Source organism: Chiloscyllium plagiosum, chromosome 18, assembly GCF_004010195.1.
Source record: "Chiloscyllium plagiosum isolate BGI_BamShark_2017 chromosome 18, ASM401019v2, whole genome shotgun sequence".
Lineage (NCBI taxonomy): Eukaryota > Metazoa > Chordata > Chondrichthyes > Orectolobiformes > Hemiscylliidae > Chiloscyllium > Chiloscyllium plagiosum.
In genome coordinates, this window is record NC_057727.1 from 51,010,646 (window position 1) to 51,030,139 (window position 19,494).

The 19,494-nt window shown below is 38.6% G+C and overlaps 1 protein-coding gene across 11 annotated transcripts in view; it reads right to left on the minus strand.

Moving 5' to 3' along the window:
• Positions 1 to 1,399: 1,399 nt before the first annotated feature.
• The window catches only part of chl1b (cell adhesion molecule L1-like b), a 712,521-nt gene continuing 694,426 nt past the window's right edge, over positions 1,400 to 19,494 (minus strand). For all 11 annotated transcript variants that reach the window (XM_043708376.1, XM_043708384.1, XM_043708378.1 and 8 more), the window contains one exon: positions 1,400 to 4,343. In XM_043708376.1, coding sequence (XP_043564311.1) covers positions 4,124 to 4,343 — 220 coding nt within the window. In that variant the 3' untranslated portion in view covers positions 1,400 to 4,123. The remainder of the gene's footprint in view (positions 4,344 to 19,494) is intronic.

Below are 19,494 nucleotides of genomic sequence, written 5' to 3' on the forward strand. Positions count from 1 at the left end.
AGGCTTGTCCACTGCTCAATTCACAAACCAACATACCAATTTCTCTTCACTCTATCACAATGAGCACTCACTGATGTGCTTCACTACACACTCAACATTTAGTCACTGTCAAGTTTGAGTCTAGACGTCACAGATCACCTGCACTGGTGAGCTTTAAACTATGGGAACCATCTCTTTCTTACAGCTAAGCTCAGTGCAGTTGCAGGAATGATTAGAGAGAAGAGACATACATGCATTCTTTCATATCCATTGTGGAGCTAGTACTGACTATTATGGCAAAGAACACTGCTGACAGGACTGCTTCAATTTCTCCTCCATTTTCAAGCAGCTTTGCCTACTCTGAATGACACCTGCTCATTCTCCCAGTTTTGCCCAAGATAAATCCCGATTTGGCCACCCATGTCTGCAAAGAACTGCCAGAGCACACACAATTAATGCTGCATACAGCAAACAATGAGTAGAAATGCAAAACAAAAACAGAAGAAATAACCTAGAAACTAACCTGCAAGTAGTAGACGGTCCTCTGAAGTGTTGGTGGATGAGGCTCCTTTGTGTTCATTAACATTGTGCTCACTATACAAAGCAATAGTTGGAAGTTGGAGCTACAAAATGGAACTCCTGGCATCAAATCAGTATTACACATGAACTTTATAATGCATCATGCGTAAGAGACCTCGTATCACACAATTAAAATGTTCAACAGAGATAAATTTCACCCTCAATAGCTTCCCTCTTCCCAATCAATACTGGAGAAAAGTACAGCTGATCTCGGATTATATGCCAGGATATAACACAACACATGGGAGTGGCCATGGGAGGTGCTAGAGAGATACATGAAACCTCTGATTGTCTGCTTTCTGTTTTTCAGATAGTATTGCCTACAGTCATTAAATTGTAATCAGAAAGAAATATTCTTCTGTACATGTGTTGATTTATTATCAAGTCGGTTTGCTCACTCCGTTGACAGGATAACATTTTGTGATGCAGAATGACACCAATTGTTCAGTGCCCGCACTCACCATGTAGTCCTACCCTCTCAACCTTGCCATTTTGGTTGAGGTGTGGTGACCCTCAGTTTAAACCACCAGTTGTTGTTTTTCTCCAGTGTGACTATGGATTTTTTTTTAAATCAATGATATCTTTTGCTATATGTTACAGCCTTCATCCCTCCAAAGAAAACAATCCATGACATGGGCTTGTTTTGTTTTGGATAGCTAACGGTGAATTTCAGTAACTATAACAGAGATTCCAGAAGAAACTTGTATTTTCGGATGGGACCCATGAATGTCAAAACAGTGACAGGAATACCTCCTGAGAAAGACTGAAATGCTATTTCCTTAGGGTAATGAATATAAATAGTATAATATGTTTAAGTACCAAGAGACACATAAAACATTTATTACTCAGTGTTTAATAAGACAAGCATCCATGTTTGGAAAGATCACATGATCATTTACACAACACATATTAGTAGCGGAAACATTCCATGATGATCTTTTATAACACAAGAATGTTGTACAGGTAGAAAAAATGAATTTGCAAACCTTACATGACTTTTATTTAAGTCAAAACACATCATTGCATCACTTGAAGGGGTATTTGAACTTTTTTAATGGGCATATACTATAAAGTACGTTTGTCATAGCTTTCTACCTAATACAGTGACTGCAAGTACTATAGCCATACAGATTGTTTAATAACATCACGTCACTACAAGTTAAATAAGTTAACAATTACTCTTAGGGGATTTTACAATATCTGAGTGAGCATACAAATTATGAAAGTTGGTTTGTTAAACTTGATACAAGTTTTCAAAGTTTCTTTTGAGAAGACATATAATGATACACAGTTACTGATTGCGAATGAAGACTATATTGGTAAGCAATTGAACCAGCAGCTACAGTGATCGAGACTGTCAAAAAGGGGCAACGTACACCATGCATACTGAACAGATTACCTCTGTAACTTGAGGAGCAATAGTTTACAAATAGCCTGAAAACTGCAGTCAGTATTTGGTTTATTATACCCTTGGACTCAAGTTTATTTTAAAAGCAAGTATCTGTTCTCACATTTTGTGCTTCAGGGCATTGGTTGGTATAGCATTTGTTTTTGCGTGTGATGCCCATTCCACCAATTGTGCAGAATTTCAGTCCAAACATATAATAAAATGAAACATACCATACAAACATAAGGCTTTGAAATTATACTTTGGTTCATCAACATTTTTTTTTTAAAAAAAGCATGCCTAACAAAAAGCCTATTCCCTTACGACAGAAAATGTAGAAACACCCTTGCATTGACAGTAATTTTATTGAATCTGATCATCATTAGAAAACGGTTTCCTAAAAATCTGGCATGATTAAATCTGTCATTTACAAATGATTCATTTCCTGTAAATAAGGTAGCTACACAAATAACTCAATTCACCTTGATAAAAGGACTTAATATGTAATGATGCACAGCCATATATAAACCAAAGCTTGAACTTGTTTCCACACTTAAAAAAATGAAATTTTGCATGCTACATGACATGCATGCTTAATAAGGCTCATGAAAATATACAATTCCTTTAGGTCTTCTTTAACCACAAAAAGATCCAATGCCAATTGTTCCTTCCAAACCAGACCTCTGCAAAGAGTTTTAAAACATTGGAAATATTCATATTTAGTTAGCTTTTTGCCATTGTAAGTACTGTAAAGTTTTGTACAACAGTTGCAGAAGATGGCAAATACTCTCTAATTTGTTAATATAAATATTATTTGTACATTTTACAAAATGTTGCAATTTGAAATATTTTAAAAATAAAAAACCACGCACTGTTAGACAAGAACAAAAATTAGACCTCTGAAACTCTATGAATAAAAACATTAACACAAACACAATAACTTCACGATTGTTCACGAATAAAAAATGAATGCAAAATTCTTTGCAGTATACAAATTTTCTGAGGTGGAGACGTGCTTTATTTAGTTCAGTATCATGAAGCCACGTTTTACCTATTGTACACACAATTTAAATCAGACACTTAGATATTTATTAATGACACCTAGGCTGTGAATCAACAAAAGTAACATTTTAAGTGTTTATCCAGAACTCATAGCAGGAATTGCTTTAAAAACATTGTTGTTTTGCTGAAAATTAATCTTCAGCAGTTCTCCTCCAAATTCTAAATATATTCCGAATTATAAAATGTACATTGCACTGTTTTGCCATGAGAATAACTAAAACAGGTGACTGAATACAATCATTAAATGCAGAACTTTGGATAAAGAGCATAATCGAAGAAAAATAAGACACAAGGATTGTACAGTCAGATGCACCTTTAACAATGGTACAGTTTACAAAATGATTAATGATTCTGACAAATCAATTGTTCCATTGTTGCAAGTATGCATCAATTTTAAACATGAATTTCCATCATCCTCTGCATGCCATTCTTTAAAAATATTCAGTTCCAAATCAGACTCCCACTGGAAGTTATCACTGTAAACTCAGAGGAGGATTTTGGACCTTTTTGCTGGATAGAATTCTGCATATAAATAATTGATTTCTTACTTTTTTCCTGTAGCCACAAAATTTAATTTGCAAATTGTGATCATAGTATTTTGTGAACTCTTCTATTGACTAAAATAAAAGAGGAATAATGTTCTTGGTCCCTTCAGCTGCCATAGTCATTGCATTAAGAGGCATCAGTGCATCAGGTGTTGGTCTCCTTAAGTTCATGTAGGATATCAATTTCAGTTCTGCAAGTTTTTAACTTCTAAACATGTAGGATCACAAGACACCGAAACAAACTGTAACAAAGGGACTCAAATGTGCTAATAACAGCAGCAAGGATTTAAAAGGTTATAAGCGATTACTTTATCAGCAACTAGAAGCCATTTCTGTTACAAACCTACAGACACTTGTATTTTACATGGATTTTGCACAACATATCCCTTAGACTGACAGGTGGACTGCAACCAAAAATCCCATGCATCTTAGTCTTTATCAAATATTAGATAAGCATCCTTTATGACCTGATTAACTTATTTTCTTTTAGCTTGTTGGCAATCTGAGTTAACGTGTAACAAATATTCAGTTGTACAACAAATTCACTAAGAAAGGTTTACGAACATATTTCTCATGCTTTCATTGGAGAGGTGGCTATAGAACTTCCATTTTCATCTGCTGCATCATTCTCCTTACTTCCTCTGTATTGTCCAATGAATGAGCCATCTTCATTGAACTGCACTTCTGGTCCACCATCTTCATACACTGCCAAACTGTCATCACTTCCCGTTGGCTTCACTACCTCATTCAGTGATTGTTGGCTTTCTTTCAATGGTTTGTCTTCATTATCACTGAAAAACAAAATCCACTGTCAGAATCTTGACACATTGGTAATGGAGATTTGGAAAATCTTCAGTTGCATTGTTCCTGAGAAATTAACAATTATATCATCCTTGATTCTTTTATTAAAGGAGTTTAATGATTGTCTGATGGTTTTATGCAAGCAATCTTCACTTCAGTAATTCAATTGCTGGTCACTTGATCTCACTACCAATTGATTTATCCCCTAAATTAAAAGATTTCAATCCATTATTACAGTATCTTTTTCAAAGGTTAAATGAGTAATACATATGTACTTTTATATTGACTGGTAAATTGCAGTAATCAATGATTGCTCCAACATTTTATCATGTTCATTATTGTTAATTTGACCACATAAATAGAATTCATTACGGAAAACAATGACAACGTCAGTATTAATTATATCAAATTTTGGATATTCCCAGGAAGGGCAAAGTGGGTTTCTACTGATATCGAGTCATGGAGTTAAGCAGCATGGAAACATACCACTTGGTTCAACCCGTCCATGCTGACCACACATCTCATTCTGATCGAGTCCCATTTGCCAGCACTTGGCCAATATCCCACTAAATCTTTCCTATTCATATACCAATTTTAAATGTCGTCACTGTACCCACCTCCACCACTTCCTCTGGCAGCTTGTTCCATACATGCACCACCCTATGCATGAAAATGTCACATTTCAGGTCCTTTTTAAATCTTTCCCCTCTCACCTTAACCACCCTATGCATGAAAACGTCACATTTCGTGTCCTTTTTAAATCTTTCCCCTCTCACCTTAAACTTATGCCCTCTAGTTTTGGTCTCCCCCACCCTGTGGAAAAGAGCTTGGCTATTCATCCTATCCATGCCCTCATGACTTTATAAACCTCCGATATGTTGTTCTATAGCCAAACACAGTTCCAAAGAGCACAGAATATACTTATAAGTAAGTATATAAGACTTACAGCACATAAATAGGTCTTCAGTACCACAGGGTCAATACCGGTATTAATACTCCACACAAACCTCCTTTTATTCTCAATAAGTCTTCCCAAAATGCATCTATACCCTCCACTTGCCCTCTCATTTATTGTTCAGAATCTTCTAGTCCCAGAGGTGATAGGCCTGGAGCAAAAATCAATTAGGGGGTGTGGTGGCACGCCAGAAATGAGCAATCTTCTGAGCTTGACTGGGATTACATGTTGGTCAGGAAGCTCCAAGCTCAACCTTCAACTAATGACCACTTAAGGACCTATTCCTAACCGTTTGCAATGATCTGATTGATGGATTGATTATTGTCACGTACCATGATACTGTGAAATATACTGTTTTGCGTGCTCTACAGGCAGATTGTACCATGCAAAGTGCATCAGGATACCAGAACAGAGTGCAGAACACAGTGTTACAGCCACAGAGAAAGTGCAGAGAGTGAAAGATCAGAATTAACGTTTGAGAGGTCCATTCAAACAGTGGGGAGGAAACCGTTATTGAATCTGTTTGTGTGTGTAGTCAAACTTTTATATCTTCTGCCTGACATAAGAGAACATAACCAGTGTGTGAGGGGTCCTTGATTATGACCAGACCTGAAACATTAACTCTGATTTATCTTCACTGATGCTGCCAGACTTGCTGAGCTTTTCCAGTAACTTCTGGTTTTGTTTCCAATATACAGCATCTGCTGTTCTTTCGGTTTAATTTGATTATGTTGGTTGCTATCCCAAGGTAGCAGGAAGTAGGGATGGAGTTAATGAATGAAAGGCTGTTTTGAGAGATGGACTGGAGTGTGTTCACAACTCTATGGTTTCTTGCAGTCTTGGGAAGTGCAGTTGCCATACTACACTGTGATGATCTCAACTCTAGATGAGGTGAGAAAGAGTTAATCCACCTGAATGGTAAAACAGTGGAGCCAGGGTGTCAGTTATGGGAGAGGCCCCTCAATCAGCACCAATGTGTGTATGATCAAAGAACTTGTCATAGGGCAGTGGGCGGCTGCTGAGAATCATCCCCTGTCCTTGCTTTGATCTCTCTCTCCCCCTTCTCTCTGATTCGAACCCAAACCTCCAAACAACATTACCTGATACTTGGATTCTCTTAATGCTGCTTGTCACACTGGCACCAGTCATAGCCTTCTTGGTCTTTCTGCTGAGTGAAAGACTCTTGCCAGCCTTTGGTTTGGCTGACAGTTCTCACTGGGTGGGATTTCAACCTCTGGAACCTTTTTTGAGAGAAAACCACATGACCGCCATCCAAACAACCTGATTTGAGGAAGGCACAGTGGGACTTGTATTGGAAAGTCCGAATGAGTGTCATGCCACCTTTTTAGAAAGCAAGCTAGATACCCAGTGAAAATGCAACATTCTATCACTTATAATCTGAAACCTTTTAAATTTAACATTGCTATCCTCTTCAATCACTGGCATATCATTAAACATCTTTATAATTCTGAAGATCTATTTCAGGTCTCCTCTGTCAAAGAAGGATCTTTGAAATATTCTACTCCAGAGAGCTGTGGATACTCAGTTATTTAGTAAAGTCCAGATATAGATCCATAGTTTTCAGATACGAAGGGAATTAAGGGATTATGCAGGAAAAAAAAGGGGTTACACTGGATCAGCCATAGTCTTGGTGACTGGTGAAGTAGATTCAAAGAGTCAGGTTATCGGCTCTGCTCCTGTCTCTTGTGTCACTATGTACAGTAATCCAGGTGCACCAAATGAAGGCTGTCCATACATTGCTGTTTTATTCCATGAGAAATTAAATATTGTGTTCCTTGTTTTGTATAGTTTACATATGTTTTTAAGGAGACAGATCTTACATTGTTGTCAATCACGGCAACAAAGACGGGATCTGAGGTATTAGTCCCGTTACTCTATCAGTCTACAGTAGTTGCAACAGATGTAGATGTCAAGCATTTACAGCGAGGAGTTGACCTCGGCTGAGTGTTGCAGACTGGCACATTCCAAGGTCCAGGACTACGTGATGCACTAAGGCAGCTGCCGCCAAGGCACACTGGGGAAAGAACACCATCTAAGATCTTTCTGCCGAAGTTAAATGGTGGTCTGTTAAGTTATCAGATACGCCACCTCCAGCACCACCATCACCCCCTCACCACCACCCTCCACTCCATTCTGTGCCTCAAATATATGTAAATATAATCTTGTACAAGAATGAAATGTCTTTGCTTTGTTTGTTGGATTCAGTCAAACTCCAGTATTTGTTTCTCCATATGCTACTGTACAGGACTAAACTGCTTCAGTGACAATGTGTGTATATAAAGATATTTTTTATGAATAAAAGTATATTTTTCCAGTTATAAAAAAACTATTGGTTAACACTGGCTGTATACTGTCTTATCTTCAAATAAAGAACCACATTATTGTACCACTAATTTTGTTTATGATTGGTACGTTTACATCAAATAGAAGAACATAGCATTGTTCTTGCCCTTAATTTGGGATTGTACCCAAATTACAGAAGGGATTCCACCTTCTGTAAGGGAATGCTCTTCAACATCACTAGTTCATTACATTGTGAAGAAATGGCAAAATGAACCTTCTTATGTTGAATTTAATTTGCTGTTTATTCAATCAGTGCTAACCTCTTCACACTTTTCCTCCTTTTGATTCATCCTTTCTATGCTCCATACATGATATCGTCTGCAAATTCTGAAACAATCGTTATGAATTGTTATCAGAACCCCTTATATTGAGAGATATTTCTTTACTTTTAATTCCAACATGTACTGTTTTTAAAAGGAGGACTTCTACAGAAAACATGTGGGCTTAAATTCAATGAGTCCTGTTTAAGCCGACGGAATGTTGCACATGTAAGTTATCAAGGAAACTGGAGTGTGATCTCTTCACTACAATGAATACAAGGGGGTAACAACCTGGGGTTAACAACAGTCAACCCTTGTGGATTATGTAAGAGAAAGTGAGGACTGCAGATGATGGAGACCAGAGACGAGAGTGTGGTATTAGAAAAGCACAGCCGGTCAGGCAGCATCCAAGGAGCAGGAGAATCGACGCTTCGGGCATAAGCCCTTCATCAGGAATTATGTCCCTATATTGCAGACACATTTTGTGTTTCTCCCTTTGAAGAATGCACAATGAAAAGGGTTAAAAAATAATTTCAACTCTAGTGACAGGGACTCATGAGACTGAACACTTTGATGCGTATCATGCTGGGTTTCAGCGTTAGCATGCTATGGAGATCAAAGTCAAAGAACTATCCTTGAATTATCCCCATGTTGCAGGCAAAGGTAGACCCATCTCACTTTGAGTGCTGCAACAAAAAAAAGGGTCAGGCCAAAGGATGTTCCACCAACCCACAATAGCAAGAACCTCAAAATTACCCTTGCAGCTGCCAACATCTACAGTATTAGTGCAACAATAACGATCACAATGTCATCTTATCTGCTCCTCACAAATAAGTCAAATACTTGAAACTTGATTATCCTAACGAGACAGGAGGGAAGTATTTTGTTCAGAGAATCAATTGTTCAGATAACCAATCTGATTGCAAACAAGCCATAATTTATGAGTGCCGGTTATCCAAACATGCCTCTGTTATCAAGCAAGACATGCCATAATGCCGTTGAACTGATAACTAAATGCTGAGATGCCTAATGCCGTTTTTATGGGACTTTGAGATCTTGTTCAGTTAATCCGAAATGTTGATATTGAAGTTTGGATAATGGAGGCTGTACTGTACTCATCGTATCACTTTCATTAGTTTTAACCTTTTGGAGTGACCTGTTATTTTAGTATGTGTGTGTGTATACTACATTTGCATCTCTTCTTGCATACAGCAATTAATATACTCACTTATTTTGATTAAACAAAGAAATCCTGGCTAAATTGACTCTTTTAAAATATCATTTCACTGGTTCTGGAGAAAAAAGGTATCCTCAAGGGAAGGGATTCCTTATTTAATTTGACCTTGTAGCAACCAACTAAAGAAGGGAGCTAGCTCATTCTGACTCTCAGTTGAGGATACCACACCTGGAATCGTAATGAATTGTGGAACCTCACCTGGGCTCTGGTCATAAATCTAGAAATACATAAATATATCTAATAAACAACAGTGGTCCCACCACAAACTTCTTTCAACCTTTATTTCAGATTTTTACTTAGTTCAAATTCCACCAAGTGCCACGGTGGGATTTGAATCCATGTGCTTAGAAGTTCTGGAGTTCTGGACCACATGACCACTATCTCTCCAAGTCCCTGTTGACTTTTGTATATTTCTAGACACAGTATTGATGTTGATTAGTGGTGCGTATTACTTGGTTGCCAAATATACCACTTGAGGTTCAGGATGGTATTCAAATGGGTGCGCAGAGTTGAGTGAGTTGTACCAGAAGCCACATTGCTTTGGGAGTTAGAGAGAGTACAGCAAGTATCCATTTGAAAATGTAATAGCAGCTCTGCTTTTTGGAGCTCACTGTTCTGGATTATATAACTTCTTAATCATAGATTGTCTCATTAACATTCGAGCTGTGAAAAGAAACACCATCAGCACTATTTAAGTGGATCATCAATTGACTACAGGTTAAACGATGACTAATTTCTTCCTGCAGTTGTTTCTAATCTGCAAGAGTTTGGTGCCTTCTGTATCTAGTTCAAGTTGTGAATGTAAACAGGGTATGGGCTATTTTGACTTTGAGTCAACAGAATGGGAAGTCTTATTGTTTTCTAAGTCACTTTGTAGTCATCTGAGTATATTTTAATACAACTTTTCTTTACGGACAAACATAACAGCTGGTCAATGATCTGCACTGCCCCAATGTGTCTCCTCCAGGAGATCTTTATACAGCTCTCACTCTTAGCCACATGATTACACATAATCACACCATGATGTTCATACTTTTAAACTACTGCTCGTGGCAGGAACATGGGAACTTGTGGAGTGGCAGCAGTGCAAAAGTAATGCTGTCTTTCTGAGCCATGACAGCAGTTTCATGCTCCATGGAACTACTGCCAACTGAAATGTGGTGATATCCTAACAATCCTTGTTATCTCTTCAAAGGCAGATAAACTTGCACACTGTCATTTGCCGTCACAATGATAGCCATCTGAAACTTGAACAGCAGCAAATTGAACTCAACTGACCTCCATTTGAGCTTCCAATGCATCACTTATGCTTATGGTGAAGCAGCAGCTGAAGCTGAGCCACTAGATGCTGCATCATGACTTGATCCATAGGTGTGCTCATGCAGTTGGCCACTGCTCCATGTTTGAAAAGGGCAAGTCTCAAGGACAGTGCAAAGCCCTGTGCAAAGTCAGTGCTGGGTACTTCCATGTGTTTTGAGATGGACTACAATCTACTTAATGCACTGAGCATTTTTTTTAATGCATACCTATCATTTATTTTCTGTACTTCCTTGCCTCTTAAATAACAATCTCAGTCTTTTGTAGAGCCCAACTGCACCCTCATCCTCCACTGGGGCTGGCATCTCTGATTTCCTTGCTCCCTGCTTAGTTAAAAACTCCTCATGCCTGGCATCTCATCACTGTGGATCCATGTCACTTTGTCATCCTCTACACACAGTTTCAGGATTAGATATGAGGGTACCATCATCTTTGATGGTATCAGTGTCTTTGTAGCCATGCTTTTGAGGTGGATACCTCAACATCAGTCAACACCATTTCTTCCAAGGCTGCCTGGATTTGTAGACATAGCTATTGTCTTCCAGCTAGCTTTTGCAATTTGTGGTAATCCATCACCTTATCCTATAAGAGAGAAGGAAATACACCAGCGAGTGTGATGAAATCTGTTTATTGTAAGCTTCATAGATAAAGTGTGGTCGAGCACATTAATGTCCTTTATAGGCTCCAATTGATGGCTACTGCTAGTCGATAAATATGGAGTTATCGTGAGTTTAACTGTCTATGTGTTGAATGGTGTATTGGTGAGGAAAGAACATCACTGACCCAAACTACTTATGTGAGGTCATTGAATATCTTTTGGCACATATTTTCTTCTGTTCTTTCTTGGGATGTGGGTGTCGCTGGCTGGGTTATCACATATTGTCCATTCCTAGTTGCCCTTCAGAAGGTGATGGTGTGCCGCCTCTTGAACCTTTGGAGTCCATCTTGCTGTTCGGGAGGGAGTCCTAGGAATTTGACCCAATGAAACTCAGGGAAGGGCAAAAGACAGGATGGTGAATGGCTTGGAGAGGAACTTGCTGCTGGTGATGTTCTCATGTACCTGCAGCTTTTGTCTTTCTGGACAGAAGTGCTTGTGGGTTCAGAAGGCTCGGTCTATGTAGCCTTAATGAATATTTGCAGTGCATCTTGTAGATAGTATACACTGCTGCTACTGTGCCTCAGTCTATGGATGTGGTGCCAATCAAGTGGGTTGCTTTGTCCTGGATGGTGCAAAGTCTCTTCAGCGTTGTTGGAGCTGCACTCATCCAAGCAAGTGGGCAATTTCCATCATGTTTCTGACTTCTAGGTGTTCAATACACTTTGGGAGTCAGGTGGTGAGTTACTTTATATAGGATCCCAGCCTTTGAGCCGCTCTTGTCACCACTCTTTTTATATGTTGTGTTCAGTTTTTGGTCGATGCTAACTCCCAGAATGTTAATAGTGCAGGATTAAATTCCCTCTTGTCAGAGCTGGTCATTGCCTGGCACTTGTGTGGCTCGGATGTTACTTGCCGCTGGTCAGCCCAAGCCTGGAAATTGTCCAAACCTGCTGCATTTGAACATAGACTACTTCAACATCTGAGGAATGACAAACATTGCTGAACATTGTGCAATCAGTAGCAAACATCATTATGTTGGTGGGAGGGTTATTGTTGAAGAAGATACTCAGGCTTGATGAACTCCACATCATTTTAGTCCCTCTCAGGTCACACCAGGAAGACCACCCAGCCCCTTGTCAATAGATCTCTCCTCTTTTGCACCTTCTGTGCCAAGGCTTTTTTAAAGCCTCTGAAAACCTTGGAATTCAAAGTCTTCCAATGCTGTACCATTTTTCTTTCATTTTCAGAATTAATTGTGGAATGACTTCCAGCACCTTTCACAATACACTGTTCCTTTGAGAGATTCAGGCTGGTTTTCAGTCATACATGCTCGCTTTAACTGGTGCAAGCCTCTCACAATTTTGGGTAATTTGCTGAAGTATTATACCAGAGTCGAGAATGTGGTGCTGAAAAAGCACTGCAGGTCAGGCAGCATTTATTATACGACACCATATCACACAATAACATAAGGAATAGGAACAGAAGCAGACTACTTAGCCCCTAAGCCCGCAGTGCCATTTAATAATATCAGGCTGGTGTGATTGTAGCCTCAACTCTGTTTTCTGGTCTGCCAACACAACTTTTGACACTTTTGCACATCAAAAATCTGACTATATTGTCCTGAATACATTAAATGACTCCATTGCTCTCTTATTTTCATTAATCTTCCTTTTCTCCATTTAAATAGGATATTCCTTGTTTTGGAACTAGTCCCCTTAGTTCTCGACTCGCTCGTGAGAGGCAACATCCTCTAAGCATCTTTCCCTCAGAGCCTCCTTAGAACCTTACATCTTTCAATAAGATCAAATTTCAATCTGCTAAACTCTGAGAACATACACCCAAAATGCTCAACTCTTCCTCAAGAATCAACCTAGTGACCATACTCTGAAGGGTTTCCAATGGAAGTATATCCATCATGGATATATGGTGGATAAATGGATAGATGGCAGAAGTGGCAGGGTAGGAGGGATTCAGCCTCTCAGCCTGTCCATTACCTCTTGCATGGCCAACTGCAACTTTTTAAAATTTTAATTATTCCCCATTTGATTTTGAATCAAATTCATGTTTTCTTCCTTCCCCATCTTTGGTGGTGGAGAGATGTTGTGGGGAGCTGTTAAGTGGGAGATTGAGCAACTATTTCAGCATTGATGGATTAAGGTCCATTCTTTATCTTTGGTGTTTCAACGGCATCTGCAATAGTGGCCAAATGAATGATTCCTTGTTCTCAGGGGTTAATTTGGATGGCCTGTTGGAAGTTGAGAAAGAGCCCTGGTTCTCCAGAGCTGGGACAATCTTCTGACTATGATGGTGGCTGGTGTATTGGTGGCCATGAAGTGGCTTTGGCAGAGGCGATATTCCGGGTTCAGTCAGTGGCGGTGGGGGCTGCTTCAGCATGCTTCTTTCTTGGCGTTGTAGCCTCAGGGAGAACTTTAGCAGCTGTGGAGTAAGGTACTTCCTGTAGTCACTTATGAATCAGGAAGCCATGGTTGGAACAAAAAATGAAATTTGTCTTAACTTTGTATGCATTTGTTTTACAATTTATGTAATTAAAATTGCATGAGATTAGTTATGGCAACTTATACACAGTTTACTGTATTTTCAGTAACAAAAAATTACTACCCTATAAATACTTAGCAGTGGCTGAAAACTGCAACAATATTAATCAGCAGACAACACCAAGTTAGTGCAGTGTCTAGATCCCATTGATCATGTACAGGTTAATTGTGCATTATAATCCCTGCCCTTGTTTTCTCGTGCTACCTCAGTTAGCCCTCTCTGTACTTTAGATCTTTTGTTATCTTGCAGAATCTAGGAATGTTCTTGCTCCTACCATTCATCTAACTGGGCTACAGTTTCCTGGGTTAATTTTGATCCCATTATTTAGAAATCAACTAAATTCATCTGGTCTGCTGGCATGACTTTTTTAAAATTGAGTTTTATACACATTAAACCCTCTTATTTCAGATTATTTATGGTGTGTTATCTTTATTCTCTTAATGTCTGACACGGTTTGATGATATTTTCTCATATGTTCAATCTGAAGCTCACCAACTATTCACATTTCTGTCATTTCAGGATCATAACCTCTGACTTTAATTTGTTCATGACTGAGCCTCCTTATTCTTAACTTAATTCTCTTTTATTATTTCTGCATCTATAGGAGCTTTGCTATTCCATTCTGTTTGTTTTTCATATATCCCCTTCACTTTCTTAACCTCTTACTTGAAATCATTCATCAACATTTTTCATTCTCACCTTCATTGTTTCTTGCACTTTTCCAAGACCTTTTTCCTTAGAGCTGTTCTTGTTCTTATCTCCTTATGGATTAGTTTGTTTTTATTTTATATTTCTCATAAATCCTATTCAACTTCCCTTAATTGATTGTGACTTCTTTGTCATCAGTATTCTTTTCAGTTCCCCTCCCAAAGTCCATCCTCATTTCTTGTTAAATTTTCTCAATCTATCACTTTGATTTTTATCTCATGTATATCTCTCTTGATCCTTTATATTGTTATTACGCTCCCATGCTTACTTTTCTGCTTCATTTCATTCCCATTATTAAATCTAGCAGTGCTTCTGTCTTCATTTGCTTTTCCTCGATATCATGGTATCAGTCTACTTCCCTTTTTTTTACTCTCTGTCTCTCTCTTTCTCTGTCATGGGTACAGCGACTGAATTTGCCCATGATAATAATACTATATATTTTCCTTATTTCATGCATTGTGTACATCTTTCCCCAGCACTGTGCAGATTTTGATGTTAACTCACAGAGGCAGATATTGCCAACTGAATGAGCTTATTCCTATAACTAATAGTCTTTAGTCCCAAATCCCATATTTTACAGTTGTTTCCTATTCCATGAATAAATGTTGGCATTGAAAGGATGGCCAAATGGTTTTGATCTATTTTATATATTTATTTTTGCCTAGAAAATATCTGGAAATCTTTTCATTCCAATCTTATTGGTATTGTCTAATGTATTCTTCTTGTCTGACCCATTTTTCTTTTATACTCATATTTTTATGTGCAAACATGTTGACAATTCTACGTTAACTGTGATTTATTTCAAATATAAGAAAGATTTCAATTAATTTCTTGTCCAACTATCCTTCAGTAGACTTTCTGGTTAATCACCTGGCCAATTAATGTGGTCTATGAAAACGTCACTCAAATATCTTCACTTAATCTGTTGTGTACAATTTGCTCAGTAACTCAGTCTTGCACAAACAATCCTGTGAAAATTCTGTTGCTCTTCAGATCTGTGTAAAAATCAACTGACGTGCTGCAATAAAACACCTCTCCAAATTATCATTTGTGTCTCTATGTTAGCTTTCTAAATATAACAAGTAACAAGCTATGGAAAATGGCATAAGAAATACATGTTAATTGTCTACATTCCACACAGTCAGCACTTTTGGGAAACCTCCTAATTAGCAACACCTCTGGCCTCACCTCCACTACATATGTGGCCAAATAATTTCTTCACATCAGAAATTCCTATGCAGAGTCTGAACTCATAGCTCATCTCGTGGTAGGCGGTGAGACCCAGTAGGAGATGTGCTGAGCTGAGACCACGGATTTTATTTTTAGGAAATTAAGTGAGAAAAAAAGAGGGAGATTTGGAGGTTGCCAGATTAGCATGTGAAAGCATGAATTATAGATCATTTGGACTGTCAAGACGAAAAACAAAGTTCTCACGTGGCAATTTAACATGTGTCGAAGTGGTACATAAATAATTGTGAAAAGACAAAAAGCAGAAATAAAATTTTAGTCTCCACTTCACCCAATGAACTTCAGCATCATACCTCATCAAGTTCTTTTTTCAGAAGCGATTGGGAGTGTCATCACCTTTGCTAGTAGTTAATCCTGAACTCCATGACCAAATGTGCTTTTCAAACATGGTGCCAAAATCCAATTAATCATCATTTACATTAAAAACATTTTTGCCTCATAGCATTTGAAAGTTTTGCATCACACTCTATTAGGCTTAGTTTCCTGTTGGATTATTAACCTAGTTTCCAAACCTGGTGGAAAACATTCAGAAGTGACAGGGCTGCGTTTGCTGCTTCACTTGTTCCAGACCCTTTCTATAATCTTCAAAAGCAAACGGAAGCCCATTTGTAACTGTTTCTACTTGCATGGGTTGAACTGATTTCTGGTTGAATACCCCAGACATTGCTGATCCCTAAGTGGAGCCAAAATACGAAAAGTGCAGCAAGCACTGCTGAGTTTACATTGCAAATAGCATACACTTATATTTTGTAAGCACAGAAAGGACTTGCTACAGGGTAACATCCTTGGTAAAACAATGACTGTAAGGAATCTACTAACAATGGGAAATGCTGTTTAATTCTTAATATGTGCATCTATTTATGATTTCTGTAAAGATCGCAAATTTTTTTTAAAAAAGGAATTTGAACTTTGAAAGGATGCACAGAAAGATTTTGCATTTTAAGACTTTTTCTATCATAAAACATTGAAACACTATTGTCCAAACACTGCCTGTGTAGTCAAATTATATGTTAAACTACAAAACAGAATATTCCCAATTCATTGTTTAGCTCAATTGAAAATGCACTTCACAGACATACTTTGCATTTTCCTTTAAGTAGATATTCAATTCTACCAAAACCAGTCCAAGGTCACTCTTGGCTCATGTGGGTTTTCTCGATCTGGGAAAATTTAATTTTAAAGTTCTCTTTCACTATGAGGGCGACACAAAATATTTCCACTAACCTGAGTGAATTTTAGAATCTTGCTTTCGCATGAGTTCAGTTTTTTATTCCTGTATAATCTCACACCCATACTCCTGTGTGGTGAATCATTACAACCCGCTGTATAAAGCTGCTCTCCCTCTCCTGAAGACTTCTCCTGTCTGTAGGTTTTCAAATATATTTCAGAGCATTCCCATCTCATAGCTCATCTGCACTACAATGTAGATCTCATGGGTTTTGCATTGAGATGGAAATGCTGATTTGCTATCCCTAAGACCTCTAAGTCTCTTTTATCCTAAAAATAAATGCATCTCTTGAAGCATAACTGTACACAACCTGATATTCTCAACACCTTTTGTGGAATTTGGGGACTCATAGTCTATCGACTGTTATGACCTGTTGTCATTGTCTCCAAGTATAAATACCTTGTACCTTCTTCCCAGTAAAACAGACCTCCTTTAATCTCTAATCTTTAATCTCTAACAATCATACCACTCAAGACTTGCTGTCAGGGAGATTTCAGATCAGGTCATATAATCCACATCATTAACTTGAAAAAAGATCACAAACCATAATAAACTTTTAAATGTCACAAGTATAAGTAGAAGCTGCAGAGGTAGTGAATACAATGGTTATTATCTTCTGAAATTTTCAAGATTCTGGATAGGTCCCAGCAGATTGTATAAATACAAATACATCTCAAACTCCCCACTACCTCCAGTCATTAAAAGCCAAAGCCTTTGAGCATCTGGAATCCTTTCTCAACTCTTCCAAATTCTATCTTTGGATTAACCCCTGAAATACTGAGGTTGATCCCACTCAGGCCATGTAATTGAGGCCAAAAATAAATGCAAATTATCCATGAGTGGCTGCTTCAGCAAGTAGTCTTTCACAGAAATCCCTTTCAGGTTTCCCATATACCAGCTGTTGTCACTCCATTCCCAAAGAGAGTTGACACTGGGGTCAGCACCTCTTAGTGAGGATTGATTGGGCATACATAGTTGTTTGTCCCTGCTCACACAGATACCCTACAGAGTGCTAATGTGGCTGTGTAATTTAAAGTACTTTTCAGTATAAACACCCATACAAAGTCTATGCAAGTATATAATCAAGGTATACTCCAATGTATTCCGAGAAATTCCGATGGGGAGGTAAGTTGCTTCTGCAGCAGAGACTGCAGTTGATTGTTGGAACAATGTGGAAATTCCATTGCAGCAGACTCTGAGAGAGTTGCCTGAGAAATCAACAATTCAAATGAGCAATTCACCAGCCTTTGAAACAAAAGTCCCTTATACTCTGAGAATGAGTGGGCACTGACTCACTTCAGGACAACAGTCACTCAAGAAACATAAGATTACTTTAACTGCTGGCTAATGATTAAACTGAATTCTCAATTCATTGCTCACCCTACCAAGACTCCTGGCTCCCTCTGCAAAACCCCCTCCCCAATACTACATTCCTCACCTTCTGACTTGACTCCCCTCTCCTGCTGGACCCAACACTCTGCTTCTGACACCCCCACTCAGGGCAACCCTGCACTTTTTAGCCAATCCAGCATCATCACCCCGATTGCTAGATTCATCATATTCCACCACCCCCTGGCTGGACCCAAATCCCTCTTCCGACCCAATCCAATAACCTTTTTCGCCTGACCCAAGTGGACCTGAACTCCTCTCGGCCAACAGACTTGACCAATCATATGCATGCAATCATTTAAATGACATCTACCCTCTCACCCACATGACACCCTATCCCTTCAATCACCTGATATGCTGACAACACTTATCTGCCACCACACTCCATATTTACCTTACATACTTATTCTTTAATATTAGCTGACGCAGTGGCTGCAGGACATTTAAATTACAGAAGACGACACACAGCTTTCTGCTGTTAAAAGAGCAATAACATCTACCCTCTCACCCACATGACACCCTATCCCTTCAATCACCTGATATGCTGACAACACTTATCTGCCACCACACTCCATATTTACCTTACATACTTATTCTTTCATATTAGCTGACGCAGTGGCTGCAGGACATTTAAATTACAGAAGACGACACACAACTTTCTGCTGTTAAAAGAGCAATATCAGTGATGAGCCTCTCTCCTGTTGGCTGAGAGGCTTTCTGGACTGATCTTCACTAAAAAAGCTACGGGGCTCCTGTACAGGAACTTCCAGGGTAGAATTGATCAAGTACTTAACAATTTTATTTGGCTGAGCAGGATTGGAAATATGACTTTTGACCTTGAGAGGAATTTCTGGACCAATAAGTTGTGTCATTTCTTCACCATGAAAAGGAAAATCCAGCTCCATCCAACTTCATTGTTAAATCAGTGTACAGACCTTGGTGTGATAAATAACCTCCCTGAGGCACCGTTGCAGAATTAAGCTTATAAATATCTTTCAAGCCATCTGATGATTTTACTTTTATTCATTCATGGGAAGTGGGTTTCGTTGGCTGGGTCAGCATTTATTGCTTAGCCCCATCTATCCTTGAGAAGGTGGTAGTGAGCTGTCTTCTTGAACTACTGCAGTCTCTTTGATGTAGGTACATCCACAATACCATCATAGGGAGCGGTCCCAGCACTTTGACCAAACGACACTGAAGGAACGGCAACATGTTTCTAAGGCAGAATGGTGAGTCACTGGAAAGGGAATTTGCAGGTGATGTTCATATATACCTGTTGCC